The sequence below is a fragment of the Indicator indicator genome, chromosome 26 (genome assembly GCF_027791375.1).
Source record: "Indicator indicator isolate 239-I01 chromosome 26, UM_Iind_1.1, whole genome shotgun sequence".
Taxonomy (NCBI): Eukaryota; Metazoa; Chordata; class Aves; order Piciformes; family Indicatoridae; genus Indicator; species Indicator indicator.
This window is the reverse complement of record NC_072035.1, coordinates 8,035,868-8,054,777: the sequence shown is the minus strand read 5'-3', so window position 1 is coordinate 8,054,777 and position 18,910 is coordinate 8,035,868. Positions and strand designations below refer to the sequence as shown.

The window sequence follows — 18,910 nt, the reverse complement described above, 5'->3', positions numbered from 1 at the left end:
GTTCTCCTACTGTATGGATTGGTTACATCACATTTAAAACTAAAACACGCGCATCTTAGAGGGACAGCTCAGGTTGCTGATCTGGCAGAAGCCAGCACTGCCTGATGATGCCCAGAACAAAACAAAGGTTTTTAGGAAACAAAAGTAATCCCTTTACAAAAAAAGTGCAGGTTAGAGTTATAAAGAGCCATTTCTACACTGGACAGCCAGCCACATTTTCTCCCTGGAAAAGGAGCTCTGAGCTAGTCTGGAAGGTGCTACAAGTGCAGTGCACTGACTAGTGTCAGAGGAGTGAGGGAGCCATGCCACTAAAAAAAAAAAAAAGAAAAAAACTAAAAAAAAAGAAAGGTCAACCAAACAACCCTCCCCCCCTCAACAAACTCCCTGTTCATACTCTATGAAGATTAGTCATCTTCTTAAAGGGTTCTTTGTCCACCCATCTCCCCATTTTGTATTTAAACAAAGCCACAAACCAAAGTAATTAGGATTAACTAAGTAATGGTTGCTGGGACTCTCAGGATTTTGAGGAAGAATACCTATGACCACATTCACAATCCCCAGCATGTGCGTGTGACGGCAGAGATGTCCTTAGTTCCATTTACGGTGTATGTATGGCTACACTGGTTCCAGTGCTGCTGCGAGAAAGGCTTTGTCTGGAGGTCAGGGTTTGTAGGTGCCATGTTTACAAGCAGAGTGAAGACAAAAGACCCACTGGGTGGGGGTCAGTGCTAATGGCCTACACCTGTCACTGCAGGTTTGGGTTAGGGTGATTTCCCTAACACCAGTTAATAATGCAGCCTGCAGCCTGTGCCTCTGTCCACACCTGGAGTGATGATAACAGAGCAGAGCTCAGAAGCAAGCAGTTGGGTACCCTGATTTGGCCACAGCATGTAGGAGTTCTATACCTTGCCAATATGGACACAGTCCTACGGGGGTTTATCAGAGGAGCACAATCTATTAAGGATGGATTTGGAAGAAGTTTGGCATGCACAGGGTGTCAAAAGAAACATTACTGCAGGTGCTATTCATCCTACAGGTTCACAGTGCATAAAGAGCGTGCCAGAGGTTTCACTCAAACAGTTCTGTCTGTCCCTGAGTGCTTTCTGACCACTTTGCTTCCATGGACCTGATCCACTGCCAGTGTTTCGACCTCTGGCTGGGGCTGGGATGGCACCACATGGTGGATGCGATGAGCCACCCCAATGTGTGCCTTGTGCGGCTTCTCTCGGGCCGGGCTCTGCGATTCACCAGATGCACGATCCGAAGCAATGGGTGGAATGACTAATGGCCTCTCCTTAATAAGGTGAACCTCTGCTGTTTCCCTGGCCAGCAGAAATGGGGTGGGATCAGGCATGGCATCCACAGGCTCTCTCAGCAGCAGCTTCCGGCTATCTGACCCTATTCTGTAGGCCTCTTCAAACTCAGGGTTGAGCGGTGTTGACAGGCTCTTCTTCATTCTACGCCGTGGTGTCTCCGGCAGTTTGTCTTTGGGAGGAGATGGCTTATAGTTGGACAACACAGGACTGCCAGAAGGGGTCCCCTCTGAAGTCCCGCTTGAGCTCATCAGCTTCTTCTTGGTAGCATGCAGCTGAGAAGTTAAATAAGCAATAGTGCTTGCTCTCTGCTCTAGTTCACTCGACAACATGTTGAGCTTATGGCTTTTTGATTTTAACTCTTCCAAATACTTCTTTTCTCTTTCTTTAATAGTGTTTTCCAGCACCATTATCATTGCGTTCTTTTGTTCAAGTTCTTTCAATAACTCATTATTTTCAGCCTCTTTGGCTTTCAGCTGAGCTTCAAGATCTTCACACTTTCTTCTGAGTTCTTCACTTCTTGAGCTACTGCTTTCTAGAAGAACAGGAAAAGCAGAAGTGCTTCAAGTTAACAATAGCCACCAAGTAAAACAGCGTAAAAAGGTTCCTTTTGCCATCTCAAAGCCATGAGAGAAATCCCAGAGACACAATAATACTGTTGCAAGTGCCTCAGACAGTTTTTACAGAAATGATGAGCTGGTGCCATTCCCCACAATTCCATAGTGCTGACACTAAATTTGCCCATGTTCTCTTATCTGCAGTACATGTCCTTTCCCACACCGTTACATTAACTTCATAAGTAACAGTGAGTCTGGCAAGTAGAAAACTGCTCTTACAGCTTTCAAATTTATAAAGTCAACATCCTGAGTGCAAAGTGTTCTCACCTACTTGTAACAGAGGAAAAAGTAATGAAGGTGAGGGAGTTTCGTGTTAATGTTAGAAGAAGACCACTGTATTCCTTACCTGATAGGTCTGAACTCTTTACAGTCAGTTCATAGGTTAAATCTGAGGAAAAAAGTAATTTAATTTTGTTAGAACACCATCATCCACTCCACATTCCCCTGGTGAGCATGTTGGCACACTTCAATAACTAACTCTTCCCCCCACCAGAAGCAGCAAGAGTTAACTGCAAATTATCCAATTTGTGAAACAACTGGAACTAATTAAAACCCCCTTTGCTTAACGATCAGACAGTTGTGCCCTTGCTACACCTAATGCCCCTAAGCACACCCTGGTGCAGGGGTTGCTTGCTGTGGTTTCAGGGCTGAAGCAGGAACCCTTGGCTCCATTCCTGGTGAAAGAATCAAGCACCATCTGCCAGGTACCTGTGCAGTGTTGCTGCAGGCGTCGGATCTCGGCGTGCAGGCCCTTGAGCGTGCTGGCATGCTCTCGCTGCAGGAACAGCAGGTTCTTCTGGGCACTCTGCAGCTGGTTCTCCAGGTTTGATGCTGCCATCTTGACGGGCAGGTACCCTGTCAGTAAACAGAGGCAGAACTGTAACAGGGAGTTACTGGGCACCTACAGAGCTCCTCCCTCTACAGGCAGGATCAGAACAGCTGACTTTTGACGCCAATGAACGAATTGATGTGCAAATGCCACAAAGGGTTCCTGACTGTTTCTGACAGAAGTGCTCCAAGTTTATAGAAAGCCTAATTATACCCTAGGCCAGTGCAGGGAACTCATTTGTTTGGAGTTAACACATTTAAAGGATTAACTTCAGACAGACTAAGTCACTAATCCTGTTACAAGATAAAAGTGGAGTTCTGTGAAATGGGCTACTATGTCCCTTTGGCTTGCTGGGGGTCTCCCACTTCTTCCCCAGCAGTACAGAAGTTAGGAATATCCCTGGACAAGACCAAGGCAGAGAGCACTAAAATACACCATCTCTAAAGAGAAACACAGCCAGGCCAAACGGTACCATTATGGGCCATGAAGTGGTTGCTACGGGGCACCTCAGCTGGTGTGTGCTCAGGAGCTGCATAAGAGCTGCTGCTATTGCATCTCCTCAGCTGTGCTAGCCCAGGGTCCTGTACCTGGTGCAGGCCCTGTGGCACTGAGGACAGACCCCCACTGACATGGATAAGACAACTGACAAAGACAATGCTTGATTGAAAGAGAAAACAGATTTTTCTTGCCCAGGTTATGACTACACGGAGAACTGTTCTGTTACTGAGTTTCCCTTGCAAAACAGTCTTACTAAACCAGGCCTGCACTATAGCCATGCTTGGGCTTAAATAAAGACAGAAATTGTTAAACTGTATGATGCTGAAGCAGCCTGGAAGATTACTGTGCTGCCAGTGGTACTACTGCTCCTGATAAGGCAACAAGGTTTTTATGCATACCCATGGGCCAAGCTGCTGAGAAACATCTCTCTGATAGAGCTGGAGATAGACTCCCAAATGAATTCCCTCATATATATGTAAAAATAGCTCCTGACACAGCTCCTTACACAAGGCACAGCCAGATGCTTCCTGTGAAGGAGCACACACTGTGCCTTGGGGCTCTGTGACATTTCAAGGAGCAACCTGAAGGAGCTGCCAGAGAAACACAACCAGGAGTTACCAGGTCCCTGTTGATAACCAGTCCCCAACTCTGTCATGACTTGACTATGTTTGCTGTCCTGTCTCCTAGTGAAAGTGAGCAGGTTAGTAAGAACAAGCAATGACGACAGGATGCAACCCTCCAGCAGCCTCGAGCACACAAACGCTTTGAGTATTCTTGAATGCCACTATATGAACACCACCCCTCTGCATACTGGGAGCCCCAAGCTGCTCCAGACAGGGCACATGGTGTTGCTCCACCTACAGCTGGTTTATGGAGGCTGCTGGGTCTACATGAGCAGAACTTTCCAGAAATGCTATGTCCTTAACTCCACATAACTACACTCCTGGTTTCTTTAGTAAGAAAGCTGCCATTCTTACGAAGCTTTCTGAAGATGCTGGAATGCCAGCTGCCTTCTTGAGCAGCTCGGGAGCATGATGACAACACAAAAATAGGTGCACAGGCAAGTTCTAGAGAGCCAGGCCCATAGGGAGAGCAGTGTCAGGTAGTAGCACCCACTGGGTGGGAATTACTCAAGCCACAGCACAAGAAATACTCTCTGGGGGACAGCAGCAGAGGGAACTCTGCCACAGACCCTGGCCAACCACCAGAAGTGAGAAGGAAAGGTCTGTACAGTGCCTCTGCACTCCCCTGGGCTGTCAGTGCTGGGAGCTGCACCAGTCCTCTCCTGCTGCCAAAGGAGCTCAGCCAAGAAGGCAGGAGGTTTGGATGCTGAGTTAAACACCAGGAGCATCAGCTTTATCCTTCCAGCACCAAGAGCTCAATTGGGTTATCTGTGTGGTTTGTAAAAACAATTACAGTATTTAGGTTACGGAGATAAGGAAAGAATCAGGACTGCCGTTGCCTGGACAACCATCTGCAATGGCTTTACAACTGGTCTGTAATTACAGGACCACATGTCGTGCAGAAACCAGACATAATTCTGTCCTCTGGCTGCCCCACAGGCACCTTAATGGGCTCCTCCTCCCATGTTGAGTGTTTTCTATTGGGCTCCTCTTGGTGTGTAGTTTTTACAACAAAAAATTGATTCTACAAGTTTCAAATTGGCAGAGCATACACTCAAAGTAACACACTTCCGTCATTCCTAAACACAGCTCAGCCCTGTGTTAAATTTTATAGTTTTCAGTCCCCAAAAGAACAGCAGACTCAGTGCTCCGCAACTTGGTGAAGCACTAAAAGCACCTGAGGACAGGAGAAATTACACACAGACAGCCTTCCTGATGTCATGTGGGACCTTCACTGACATCATCATCAACTGACTTATCCTACAGAAGCATATATTTGGTTGTAAAAAAATAAAGTGAAGGCATAAAAGACTTTCAAGGCATCCATTCTGTGCAAGGGGCAAACCAAAGCTCTTGGTTACTTTATAATAGAGATTGAAGATTAAATTCAGTGTTCAAGAACAGGGGCAGTGGTGCCAGCTTGCGCTTTGGTGAGTGGAACGGCTCATTTCACAATCACTGTCATTAGCAAGCATGCAAAAATTATGGACCAAAAAATGTTCTAAAAGGAAGTTCCCAGGTTGCTACACAAAAAATAAACTGAGTTGTGCACACAGGCTCTAGCTCTGTGACTGCTGAAGAGCAGCTCCTCTGAGCTATGAGTGCTTTCCATGACCTCGCAGCAGAGGCTCTGCTGTATGGGTACCCCTCCACGGCCCATGGTGTTGAAGGACTATCTGAGGAGGGACTATGCGGTCCATAGCATTTACTGCAAGGCACCACTAATTTTAAGGATTGATGATATTTCATCTGTTTTACATTTTCAAAGTGACGTCATCTTGTTTGCAAAGCTGACTTCAGCTTTACTGAATCAACCAATTTCTTAAGTGCTCGTTATACTCCTGCAGACTGGGTATGACAGAATTAAAGCCTGCAAGAGCACATGCCCTCACTCACCAGAGCTGGAGCTCTGACTCAGGAGGGCTTTTTAATCAAGAAACGTTATTTCCCAGAAGGTGGCTTTCGCCTGTACCTATAATCTGAACAGAATAAGCCCTCATCATCAGCAACAAGCTTTATTATAACTCACTTCTTGCAAATAAATGATAGGAAAAAAACTGAATAAAGATTTATCTGAGAGAGCTTGGAGCCACCATGTCTGTTTTGTAAAGTGACAAGACCTGTAAGAGAAGGAGATGTCCTGGCCACCATCCTCCAAGGCAGGACAGAGCACGAAGGGGACATTACTTGCTTCAACAGTGACTCAGTGCTGTTTCTTGTCCAAATTGTTATGATTTAGTTAAATTATGCTCTTAAAAATCCCACCCAGATCATGTATTTCAAAGCATACTGGCTGAAATCGGTGTTTTGTGGGGTGGGTTTCAGATTCTTTTAAGAAGCAGCAGCATGAAAATATGCTGATTTATGACAGGGAAGTTATTTCATAGGAATAGTTTCATTTGAATAACTGGATTATTAGCACACTGAAGGTTTTCATTTCTGTTTTCCCCACTACAGTCAGTTTGCATATTTTGTACAGTTCAGAGCATCTTACAACTCATCAGGGTCCTTGTTTATTTAGTTCATGTAAAGATCAAAGGACACAATGCAAAAAATAGGAATTAATTTTTAAAGATAAAGCCACTGACAACTGTCACAAAGCCATTGACAACTGTCACAAACAATGTACTGAAGTTTGAAAAAGCTCTTATGAATTAACACCACCTCCTTAATTCTGCATTCTCAAGTACACTATTAGTGAAACTACTATGATTGCTTAAAATATTTTATTTAATGTTAGCCTCAAATTTGCCAGCAGCTCATTGGATACACTGCAAGTTGAGATCCTCTGATCCATACAATCTCAGCCAGCAAGCTTTTAAAATGGGAATAGACTCAGAAGAAGAAGGAAAAGGAAACAAATATAATTAAAAGGAAATATTTTTTTTATTTTACTACAAGTCAGTGAACATTTTCCCACCTCTTCCCACTGCAGATCCTTTGCCTTACTTCAGAGAGTTTGGTTAGCAGGATTTACAGCTACTCCAAGTTTCTCAACAATTTTTGATTCCCTTGGTTTGTAGCATGCACAGTCACTGATCATCCAATGACTGCTCTGGTGGGCATCTGAGATCTTAAAGAAAATGCGGTCTTGGGAGGGGGCAGTCTAAAGAAAAAAACCGAAATCAAATCTATTCAGGTACATCTCACGTTGGAGTTTGAGAGAGGAAATCCTATAAAGCAGTTCTGGGACTGCACTAAGCTGATCTCATCTCCTGCTTTCTGAAACAAGAACAAACATGCAGCCAGGTGTAAGGCTGTGATCAAAAAGCACAAGAGAAAGAGCAAAAGTCAGTGGAGCCCTTAACAGCCTGGGTGAGCAATCTTCACTCCCTCACCATGGCAATTGGTGGAACAACTCTGAGAGCAAACCGTCTCTTGGCTGGATTTCATCAGATGGACTAAGCCAGTGCTGGGAAGAAGCTGTACATGCACACACCACAGTTAGGTCATGACAGTTTCCCCCCCTTGTCTCCATAGCAGCTCTTTGAAAAAAGAAGCTTGCCTTGTTTTTATACAGAAGGAATTGTGCAAGCTAGGCAAACTCCTGGTAGGAACATGCCTGTCATTTGATGAGGATGATAAAACATTAAAAAGGGGCACTGCACTGGTATAACGTCTCCTCTCCCACAGCAAGCCTTGTGCCAACATCAGCAACACCCAACCTGCCAGTGGTACACAAGCTGCATGTGATGCTATGACCCTTGAAACAGGCAAAATGTCTCGTTTCTAGACATAGCCCAAAGTCAGAGCCTCAAGCCCTCCAAACAATGAATGCACAGCTTCTCTTGAGTCTAAGAGGAACAAACAGAATGAACAAAACTGCATTCCCTTGGGAACTTTAAGTGCAACACTTCAATCCCTGCTGTACCTACCTAAGCCCTCATCTTCCAGTAAACTGGAAAAGGTAACTTAAATAGCATTCTGGTAAACTCCCTGTAAAAGGAACTGCTCTGCCTCTTTTGCAAGTGTACCTTAGCTTAAAAAGGAAACAAACCAAAACAAAAACCTTAAATTGAAAATGAGAATTAATAAACAAGAGCTTCCAAAATGCAGCTTCTTCACATGCTCACCATGAATAACCACTAACATTTTTAACAGTCAAACCTTGCCTTGTAGATGATGAGCAGACTCCAGGCCTTTTCTGATCTTAACTATTTGGATAGAGTTCAAAATATTTCAAGGCAACAAGCATCTGGCTGTGCCTTTGCACAAAATCAGACTATCCTGATAGCCTGCTGCAAGATAAGATCTATGACTGTCCAAAGGAAGCTACTGGAACAAAGCCCAAACAACTGCAGTTATTTAGTATTTTTGTTCCTCTCTGGTATCCACTAAACAAAACACAATAACCTCCTTTTAGATGGATAGGGTGACTGTCACCTGAGAAGCTGCTTTGAACTCCCTGCCCAACACTGATCCAAATCTTCTTGAGACATGGATGAGGAGGCAGGCATTTCCCTCTCAACTGGTATCTAGCCAGTGCTCCCTCAAAATGAGACAAATTCCCTAAATGCTTTTTGTAATGCTGTAGGAAAGACAATTTCAAGAAGTAATTAAGGTCAGAGGAGTCTTGGAAGAGCCTTTGGATTTTTAGTCAAGCCCCCATTTAAAGACTCACTGAGCTGACCAAACATTTCTAAATAATGCAGCTCCAATGATAAAACACGCAGCTGACAGACACTCCTTGCTTAGATCAGCTCTGCATCTCCAGAGATGGGCTGTCCCAAAGTGTTTGCTCAGCTTATTTCCAAGGACATAATAAAGGGAACTCTGCTGTCTCCATGGCCACCTCCAGGACTTGGTCATCTTTCTGCTTGGACGTCCTCTCTAAGCCCTCCCCACCCCAGTACCACTGTACTTCTACTAATGTAAATCCAGCAACAGTGCAGTTTAGTAGCAGCCTATGACACCCTTTCAGGCTGATGTTCACCCCTCACACATCTCTGCAAGGGCCTAAACCACTTTAACTGCTCAATATTCTTGAAGTCATGCTTTTCACTGGCTATATGCCAGTCCAGCTCAGTCACCTTCCCAGTGTCCTTCCCCAGTGCTCCCTAACCAGGAACAAGTACATCTCACAGTAGCAACTCCATCCCCCTTTTCCTCCTTCCTCTCTGTTAAAGTGTAACAACGCTCATATGTAATTATTGTCCAAACAATTCTTGTTCATATTCTTTTAGTCTGTGTGCTTTAAGCCAAACAAAATTATTAGTTCTTTCATGGAGACAACAGAGGGGAAAAGGGAAATAGGCCACTCCTCCCAGAGGAAGGATATGATTTTGCTTTCTCAGCTCTTTTCCTATTTCTATGGCTCTTTGATGCTATTTTACTCACTTTTTTCTCTGCCTGCCTTCCCCTTCATTTTCTGATCATAGATTCTACTGGCTCTTACAGCAGATCTCTTAAAATCCCTGAGGAAGCACAGGTTTTAGCATTTTGGTAAGAAAGTAATTTTTTGTTACTCCTACAACAATTGACATGGCAGCAGGAAGGATCATCAAGCGGACGCACTCCTGTAATGAATCCTTGATGCTCAAAATGAACAAGCTGGCACGCTGCACAGACATAGCTGACTGCTTATGTGCCTGACTGTCCACCTGAAGTCAGGAGGACTGATAGGGATAATTCATGAGCTTTCCTTGTCCTTGAGACCATTCAGCTCCAGAGCTGTCAGACTGGAAGCAGACTCATCAAATGTTAAGATCCCCACCATGACAGAAAGCCATTAGAGAATGGAATCAAATGGTCCTGCTGTGGCATTTTACAGAAACAATTATTCTGACCAGTGCCAGAGTATCCAGGCAATGGCTGTGCAGCTCTCTAGAAGAAATAGCTTACTCTGCCTGAAAACACTGAAAATTACCTAAAGTTGGGCATAATTCACATCAGGGGAAACAAAGAAGGCATTACCTAAATAACACCAATACTTCAAAAGAACTCTAACACTGATGAAGTCCACGTAATTTTTATTGTTGTAAAGTTACAGTAAGAGCCCTCATGAGTAAGGGTACAGGGTTTTGAGGAACCAGTTGAGTTCTGTGTTCTAGCACATGCTGCTGGGGAATGGCCTTTCTGTTCTATTCAGCCTTCATTCAGAGGATGAAATGGATTGTAATTTTAACAGAACCCCCATCGAAGTCACAGTACCCCAACCACAAATAGTCACCTATAATACTGCAAAGACACATGTTAATCTTTCCAGTAAAGCAAATCTCTTTTAAAAAAAGGGGAATTACAAGAAAATTAATCTTCAGTTTCCCCAGGATAACGCAGTGCCAATGTTACAGATAAAAATGTGCCTGATTCTGTTTCTTTCAAATCATTAATGAAGATCTCCAGGTTCAGTTACAGCTAAATCAGGACTTGGGTCAGTAAGGTGCTGTGGGAGGTTTGTAGAAGGATATGGTAACTCCAAATTCATGCTTATAAAGAATACTGTACTGTGGAAAAGTGTTTTCCCCCTGGATGTCAAATATTCACTTATGAATGCTTCATGTCCTCTTTCCATCAGTAACACACGAATCACACAAGAACTCAAGGAAAAGGAATCTGTGTTATTTTAAAAAGTGTGCCAGTTCTGAAAGCTTGCTGAAGCATAACCTAAAAAAATTACTACAATAGTTTCACCTAAATTCCATAGATATAATATTCTATCATTGGTGATTTTTCCTACCCCATACCAGGAAAATAACTTGCACCACACAGCCATACAACTGTTTAGCTAGCCAGCCTGGCTGTGACTTTGCCTCACTCCTTCTACCTTGCACAAACTGAGCAAGAATTTACTGGGGCATTTCTGAAATGCACTGAAATTACCTCCCCAATCACTCACTAAACCAGAGCAGGGAACTGGTCCAGCTGACAACAAACCCATTTTTTCATTGGCTGTTTGTCAGTGACAGGCTCACCATGCAGCACTGCAGACACCCGTACAGCCGATGGGGAAGACAAAAAAAAAAAATAACAACAAAAATATCTCTGTAACCAGGGTAGAGGGGTAGCACAGACAGAACTGCTTCCTGCAGCAGCACCAGCCCAGGCACAGTCACCTGAGCTTGAGCTTCTGCTGCAAGAACTGCAGAAACGGTGATTTTCAGAGTTTACCTGGAATATTTGTGGAAAGCATCAAAAAGCGCTGAAGCCTTACAGCAAGTTAAATAAATCTGTCCTCTGAGGAGAGATCCATTTACAGAGAACAGCTACTGAAGAACTGCTCTCCAGACCAGCACAGGCATTGCTCAGGCAGGTTTATCAGGCTGAGGAGTATGCATTTCTCTAATGCATTCTGTGATGCTGTTTCATAAGCCATTGATTTTATTATTTCAGAACAGCAACTACAATCAAACATACCCAAATTGGCCTCCACTTTGCTAAAGTAAAGGTTTTGAGAGCTGCCGATGAAAAAAATCTAGTGGTGGTGATGACCTAAGTCTAAGTCCTTTCTTAAGCAAGTGTAAGTTGTTTTTTTTTTTTTGATAAAGTAAGTAGGATGCCAAGACCAAGAATTTAAAACAGAAGTGCTTTATACCCGTACTTACAGAACCCATGTATCTCAATTTGAGACAATGAAACTGTACACCGCTTAAATCAGGCTTTCACAAGGAATGGAAAGCAAACAAGCACACCTACTTTTATTACAAAGGAAAGGTGGCACTAATGACATCATTCACACAATTTTTTCCAGGCAGATGGACACTTTACACTGGACACCTCCACTGCACAGAGATGGGATACGCTGTGCCTTGAGTGCCCTCCCTCTGGGCACTGACTCACATCACAGGGAGCTGCTGTTCCCTGGTGCATTTTCAGACCTCATTCTGTTCAGGGAGAAGCTGTGAAATCTTACAGTTTCCAGTCAGGCAGTGCTTTTAAATGACATTGACTCTCACCCAAATAATTATGGTCAACAAGCAGCAGGTTTTCTCAGAGTGAAATGAGAGCAACCATGCTCATGGACAGCAGGAGATAAAGAGCAATCCAAATAAAAGGCTTTTGTTTTTCTAGAATTACTTAAAAACACCCAAACAAACAGCTTGCAGAAGTTCTGATACACTCTAAGAACACTGTTTTCAGCAATATTTTGTCATGCTTCTAGCCTCTAGTAGTGAATAAATGTATTGCCCCCATTTATAGTCCATGCTCCATAACACCACCAGGCAAAATGAGTGGGTACATAATCATAAAACATTATTAGGCAAAATTATTTACTGATCACATGGAGATACTGACCAACACCATCATACTGATGGACATTCTTGTTTAGAGAAAGACATTTTTTATATCTCCTAAAAACAAGCACAGAGACTAACCAGGCACACAGAGTCACTGAAGATTCTACAGCTGGGTCTACAAAAGATGCCAGGTCTCGTCAGGCAAGTGAAGGAATTGGAGGCAGGGCACTGCAGGTAGCAACCAGGGGCCAACATTCAAACTTGGGCTCCCTAAAATACACTGTCCCTTCCCTTTATCTGCTTTTTCATACATCACATTAGATTAGCGTGCAAGAAAGGCAGGGAGGATTTGCTTCAGCTTGTTGCAGATGGAAAAGAAACCAGAGCCCTGGTGATAAGGTTTCTGCCTGAACAAGGGGCACCCTCCCTGCCTCAGCTCCACCCAGCTGTGGGCAGCAGCACTCAGGACCATTGTTCCAGGACAGGACATGCTCTGCCAGAGCCTGCTTGGGCAATACTGGTTACAAATACCCAACATTAGCTTACTGCAGCACATCCACATCCATAACAACAGTGTGAGGCTGAAATAATGCAAAGACTTCTGTCTGTTTCAGTGCTTCAAGGCTACTCACAGTTTTACTGCAGGAGACATGAAAGAGGCTGCAGAAAGACAAACCTTTCATGCAACTACCTTTTTCAACACTAAAATCCTTAGTTCTTTCCTTTCTTCATCTGTTGCTTTGCTTTTTTAAACCAGCAGCAGAAAAAAATATGCCCTTGTCAAGTCAAGAGCACTACTTAACTACTTCCCCTGAAATATCAAGTTATCTGGCAGGCTGATTTTTCAGTAAAATCATCATGGTTAGTTACTAACAGACACACAAGTACATACAGAAAGTGTCACTTATGAGCAAAAATAATTCTGAAACATTTTAAGATGCTTTGGTTCAGAAAGATGAAGGTGTTTGGTCTCTGTACAAACTACCATTTACTACATTTTAAAAACTACTACAAAGAATGAGGTTAGACGCCAACTTGAGTAAAAGGTGGAATTCTGTAATGGCATTCTGCTTGCACAAATAAGTATCACAATACATTGTGAATCTTGAGGTATAAAAGCAATCCTTCAAAGTTCAGATACTTTAAAACACCATTTTTAAGCCACAGAAAAAGTACTGAGGCACCTACAAATGAGACTGAGGCAGCAGCAAAACAGAGCTTGCAAATCAGTTTATTACAACTGTATTACCTCTATCTCACTGTTTATAATGTTTCAGAAATATTTTACTTTACATTATAGTCCATATTCTGGAATAACAGCAGTGTGGACTTCTGCTTAAAGGAAGGAATCCTTTAAGGATTGAGTAACATCGTTGATCTGAATGAACAAATGTATGTTGTCCTTAATACCTGCTCTTGAATTAGGGCAGAAAACCAAACAGCTTGGTTTCTGTAACTCCAATGAGAAAACATATGCAAAAAATGATTTAAAAAATACCAGAAAGTATGCAATTATATCTGAAATCTAAAGTAGAGGAAACAACTGAAATAAAATTACTGTTCTAAAGTTTGCAACAACTACTGGACAGAAAACTACATAGTACATTTGGATTGCTCATGAGACATTTGTCTTTCCTAATGGGATGGAGAAGAAAGCTTTAGAGATACAGAATCATAGAATGACAGAATGTTTTGGGTTGGAAGAGACCTTTAAAGGTCATCTAATCCAACCCCCCTGCAACGAGCAGGGCCATCTTCAATAAGCTAAGCAGAAGTATGGTATTAGGATGAAAACAAGGAGCTATGCATCAGTTTAGCCAATAATCTTTTTTTCTACTTAAGCAGCTGGTACTTTCCTCTGTTATGACCTTCCAATCGTTGTTTCACTAAAAATATCTGCTGGAACATCAGCACAACCAAAAGCTTGAAAAATTAACAATATTACAAGCCTGCCATTATCTGTTTAAAAAGCACTTGCATTAAATAGTCAAAGAGCAATGTGCAATTTAAGAGCATAACTGCCTGTCTCCCACTGGCTCAGTCAAAACAACACACCACAGAATTACATTCACTAATGATCAAGTTAAATGGAAAAAGTTACTACATTTAAAAATCACATCCACTTGCCTTTTTTTTTAAATTAAGAAGCATAATTTATATTGCAAAAACATCAATAAAGTGTCTTAAGATTAAGCACAATATGATCTATGCAAAGCCAACAAGTACCCTGAATGCTTCTTATGCACCTGCAATGCAGATCAAAATGGACAATTCCACCCTGAGGGCTGCCTCCGCTTCTGTGATTTGATTTACCGTCACTGTCTCAGCTTTACACAATTCAATAAGACACACTCGAACGCATACCACTGTTATCCAGAGAGGGAAGGGCCCCTCCTTCCTTCCTGCTGTCCCACCCCATGCCCTGCGTAGGGAAGCAGAGCATCTATGCGGTTGGAAGAAACTCCGCGTCTGAGGACACCCTGCAATTCTTTGCTGCCATACCCACAGGCAGCCAGCATTCTCCTCAGAAGGCAAATTCTCCTCTTCTCAAATGATAATTACTCCTTACCCTGTCCAAAATGTACACCATCTATCCATCCATGTCTTTGCAAGCCCTATGTTGAAAACACCATTTTCTAAGGTGCAAACATACAAAAGGAGACTGTGAAGGATGAGAGAGGATGGGCTGTAAAATCTGGGGTGTGAGTGGGAGTCAGCAGCGCCACTGAAGCCTGTCTGAACTGATCGGATGGATGTTGGGAAGGAGCAGAACGGGAGGACCGCGCTCTTCTGAGCCTGGAGCATTGGCAACCAGAAATGAAACCTCCGTCCTTGTCCCCGAGCCAGCAGAAACAGGAAGATAAGGGGTAAGGCAAGCTGCAGGATAACCCCTTTTCTGCCCCGTTGCTCTAGCGACCTGAAAAGGGGCCTTTTATGCTCTAAAGAGAGAAGACGAAGCACTGTGGTCCCGCGCCAGCGCTCCGTGGGACAGGCATCGCGCTCCCAGCCCTTCCCACACAGCGCGGTGCCCCCGCTGCGGTACAGCCCCCCTGCCCTCGCCCACCCCGCAGCGGCGGCAGATCGCTCTCCCCTTCTCTCACTGCCCCTTCAACCGGCGCAGGACTCGGGACCAGGGCCACCCCTCTCTAGTCAGAGAGAGGGGCCGTAGGAGCACCCCGACACTCCCCGCCCGCTGCCTCTGGGATGTGTAGGAGAACGCGCCTCACAGTGCGCGGGGTGGGGAGGGGTCTCCTGGAGGCACCGCGCGGGAGACAGGCGGCGGATGCGTGTGAGGGGGCAAAGGCCTCAGCCCTACACGCAGCAGTGATGCTGCTCACCCTCCCCACACCCAGCAACAGGGAAATCACGATCCCGTTAATGCCCAGGGTGGACGGAACAGGGCGCTGTAACCCCGCCACACTCTTTCAGCCAGACCAGGGAGAATGGGGCATGAGGATGCCGTAATCCCCGGCACTGCCTCAGCCGGCCCGCCGCCTCCCCACAGCTCACCTGCTCAGCTCTCCGCAGCTGTGCCGAGGCGGTTCCCTCTGTCCCGCAGCCGACCCCCTCGGGCCGCCCACCCCTCGCCGCAGGCAGCTCAGCCGCTGCCGGCGCCCATCGCCCCTCACCACCAGCCCGAAGGAGCCGAGGGGAGCTCGGCGGGGCCGGCACTTACCGCCCGTAGTGGAGGGGACACACACGCCCCGGGAGCGGCGGCGCAGGCGCAGGTAGGGCTGCGGCACACGGCCTGTCGCTATGGCAACAGGGGGTCAACGCTGTCAGCGGCCGCGCGCTTAGCCCCGCCCACGGTGGGAGGAGGGCGCGGGCGTCTGCCCCGCGCGCTCATGACCGCGGAGAGCGCGTGCGCTCACCTGGTGGCGCGCGCGGCCACAGTGCCGTGCCTCTGTGCGCGTGTCTGAGCGCAGGGCTGTGTCCGTGCGTCTGTGCGCGTGTCTGAGCGCAAGGCTGTGTCCGTGCGTCTGCGCGCGTGTGTGAGCGCAGGGGTGCGTCCGTGTGTCTGTGCGCGTGTCTGAGCGCAGGGGTGCGTCCGTGTGTCTGTGCGCGTGTCTGAGCGCAGGGCTGTGTCCGTGTGTCTGTGCGCGTGTCTAAGCGCAGGGCTGTGTCCGTCTGTGCGCGTGTGTGAGCGCAGGGGTGCGTCCGTGCCTCTGTGCGCGTGTGTGAGCACAGGGGTGCGTCCGTGTGTCTGTGCGCGTGTGTGAGCGCAGGGGTGCGTCCGTGTGTCTGTGCGCGTGTCTGAGCGCAGGGGTGCGTCCGTGTGCCTGTGCGCGTGTCTGAGCGCAGGGGTGCGTCCGTGTGTCTGTGCGCGTGTGTGAGCGCAGGGCTGTGTCCGTGTGTCTGTGCGCGTGTGTGAGCGCAGGGCTGTGTCCGTGTGTCTGTGCGCGTGTCTAAGCGCAGGGCTGTGTCCGTGTGTGCGCGTGTGTGAGCGCAGGGGTGCTTCCGTGTGTCTGTGCGCGTGTCTGAGCGCAGGGCTGTGTCCGTGTGTCTGTGCGCGTGTCTAAGCGCAGGGCTGTGTCCGTGTGTGCGCGTGTCTGAGCGCAGGGCTGTGTCCGTGTGTCTGTGCGCGTGTCTGAGCGCAGGGGTGCGTCCGTGTGCCTGTGCGCGTGTCTGAGCGCAGGGGTGCGTCCGTGTGTCTGTGCGCGTGTGTGAGCGCAGGGCTGTGTCCGTGTGTCTGTGCGCGTGTCTAAGCGCAGGGCTGTGTCCGTCTGTGTGCGTGTGTGAGCGCAGGGGTGCGTCCGTGTACCTGTGTGCGTGTGTGAGCGCAGGGGTGCGTCCGTGTGCCTGTGCGCGTGTCTGAGCGCAGGGCTGTGTCCGTCTGTGCGCGTGTCTGAGCGCAGGGCTGTGTCCGTCTGTGCGCGTGTCTGAGCGCAGGGGTGCGTCCGTGTGCCTGTGCGCGTGTCTGAGCGCAGGGGTGTGTCCGTGTGTCTGTGCGCGTGTCTGAGCGCAGGGGTGCGTCCGTGTGTCTGTGCGCGTGTCTGAGCGCAGGGGTGTGTCCGTGTGTCTGTGCGCGTGTCTGAGCGCAGGGCTGTGTCCGTCTGTGCGCGTGTCTGAGCGCAGGGCTGTGTCCGTGTGTCTGTGCGCGTGTCTGAGCGCAAGGGTGTGTCTGTGCGGACAGACACGTGCACACGTTGCCAGGTGAGTATCTGCATCAGCCCTTGCGCCGCATGCCAGCTGGGCAGCTGCTGGGTGTCCAGCCGACATTCTTTGCATACCTGTATTTTCTTCCTTAGACCCTGTGGAAGGTTCTGCCAGGTGGCGTTGTCCCTGGTGTGTGGTGATGCTTGTGGCAGATGCATACAGGTTCAGATGAGCAGCACTGGCAGACACATAGAGACATTTCCACACAGCTACTGAGTACAGAGAGGTTGGGGCAATCAGGGATCTACCCGTGACCAGGACATTGCCCCTGCAAATGGTACACATAGCTAGAGCCTTGTAGAATGTACCTGGCATGCAAATATGCGCACAGTGTGTTCTCTGTAATATAAAGCATAAATACAAAGTATAAGTATAATATAAAATATAATAGTATAAGTATAGTATAATAGTATAGTATACTACATAGTATATATAATAGTATAGTATAATATAAAATATAAAAATATAAAAGAAGGGACTCAAAATTGATAGAAACTTGATTTTTTTAAAAAAAGCAGCCAACAGAAAAGGCTGCTGCAAGTTTAAGTTAGAGATAATAACTTTCTAAAGGAAAAGAATGCCTATACACACCACAGACAACTATTCCATGCCTTCACCAAAATCAAATTCAGTGTTAAGTTGCGAGCTGGTGGATCTACCTACCTTCACTGGGATTCTGTTGGGTGTGAGGAAACAGAGGATCGTTCTACATGTTCTTCACACCTTGCTCTTCAAGCCAGGAAAGCTGAAACACCATGTAGCCTAGAGGGAAATATTTTATAAAAAGCATATGAGTTCTTAGTTGAAGTTAAAACCAAAGACCAGTTTTAGATGGGCAGCTGGAAGGGAAAAGGCTGGTACAGGAACAGATTGCAATGTATTAGGTAGAGAAAGGTCCTGCAGTGGGAAGGAGCTGGTTGCTATGTCCCACCAGTGTGGGGGACATAGCACCCAGTCTGGGATCCAGCTGGTGGCTCTTGATGCCCCATGAATCCCCTTCAGGGCATCTCTGCACTGATGCATCTCATATGCTGGTTTGCAGTGTCAGGCAGACACAGACACACAGAACATGCCCTCTTCTGTTCATGGTTTTCCTTCCATTTTATCTCAGATCCATCCAGCCTTTTATACAAATGTGGACTCTTAATTTAGGATTCCATTAGGTGATGAACTAGTCTGAGAAGCTGATTCAGTCAGGACCTGTGCCAAAAGAGAAGTGCATTTGCTGTTTGAATCATCCTGGCAGGAACAACAGAAGGACATTAAATTTGGTAGGGATCCCTAGTAACCTGACATAGATGAAGGAAAAACCCCAGCTGTGAGCTTGGAAAAGAAGTGCTTCTCATCGGTGGGCTTTGAGATGTGACATTCATACAGCAGAAATGTCCCCCTGTAACACATGTAAGGAAAATATGTTGGAAACAAAGGGATTAAAATACATTCATTCAGAAATTAAACTGAAACAGCCCCTAAGCATTTTTCCATGTTCTCCTGGTTTCTCTGAAGTTCTCAGTTCTGTGAAGTCACTGCAAACGTCACCCCAATTTGTTATCCTTTGAAAGGCTGCTCTGTTTCACCACCAGCAGCTGCTGCCCCTTGCCAGGTAAGCAGCACATCTTTATGTTCAAACAGGGAATATCTTTGTCTTGCAGGGTGCTGTGAGCATGGTAATTATGTATCATTAATATCTGCAAAGTTC

At 46.2% G+C, this 18,910-nt stretch overlaps 1 protein-coding gene across 1 annotated transcript; it reads right to left on the bottom strand.

Moving 5' to 3' along the window:
- Positions 1 to 1,072: 1,072 nt before the first annotated feature.
- On the bottom strand, positions 1,073 to 2,768 carry CCDC92 (coiled-coil domain containing 92). Its single transcript, XM_054392857.1, has 3 exons — positions 2,639 to 2,768; positions 2,277 to 2,318; positions 1,073 to 1,848 (listed from the first exon to the last, which is right to left on the bottom strand). Exons 1-3 carry the CDS (start codon positions 2,766 to 2,768, stop codon positions 1,073 to 1,075), a joined length of 948 nt encoding a protein of 315 aa, XP_054248832.1.
- Between the last annotated feature and the right edge of the window lie 16,142 nt (positions 2,769 to 18,910).

Excerpts from the sequence above, each read along its gene's own strand:
- CCDC92 (XM_054392857.1), bottom strand. The coding sequence starts at position 2,768 with ATGGCAGCATCAAACCTGGAGAACCAGCTGCAGAGTGCCCAGAAGAAC. Across the intron at positions 2,319-2,638 it reads CCTGCAGCAACACTGCACAG|ATTTAACCTATGAACTGACT; the intron begins GTACCTGGCAGA and ends TTTTTTCCTCAG. Across the intron at positions 1,849-2,276 it reads AAAGAGTTCAGACCTATCAG|AAAGCAGTAGCTCAAGAAGT; the intron begins GTAAGGAATACA and ends CTGTTCTTCTAG.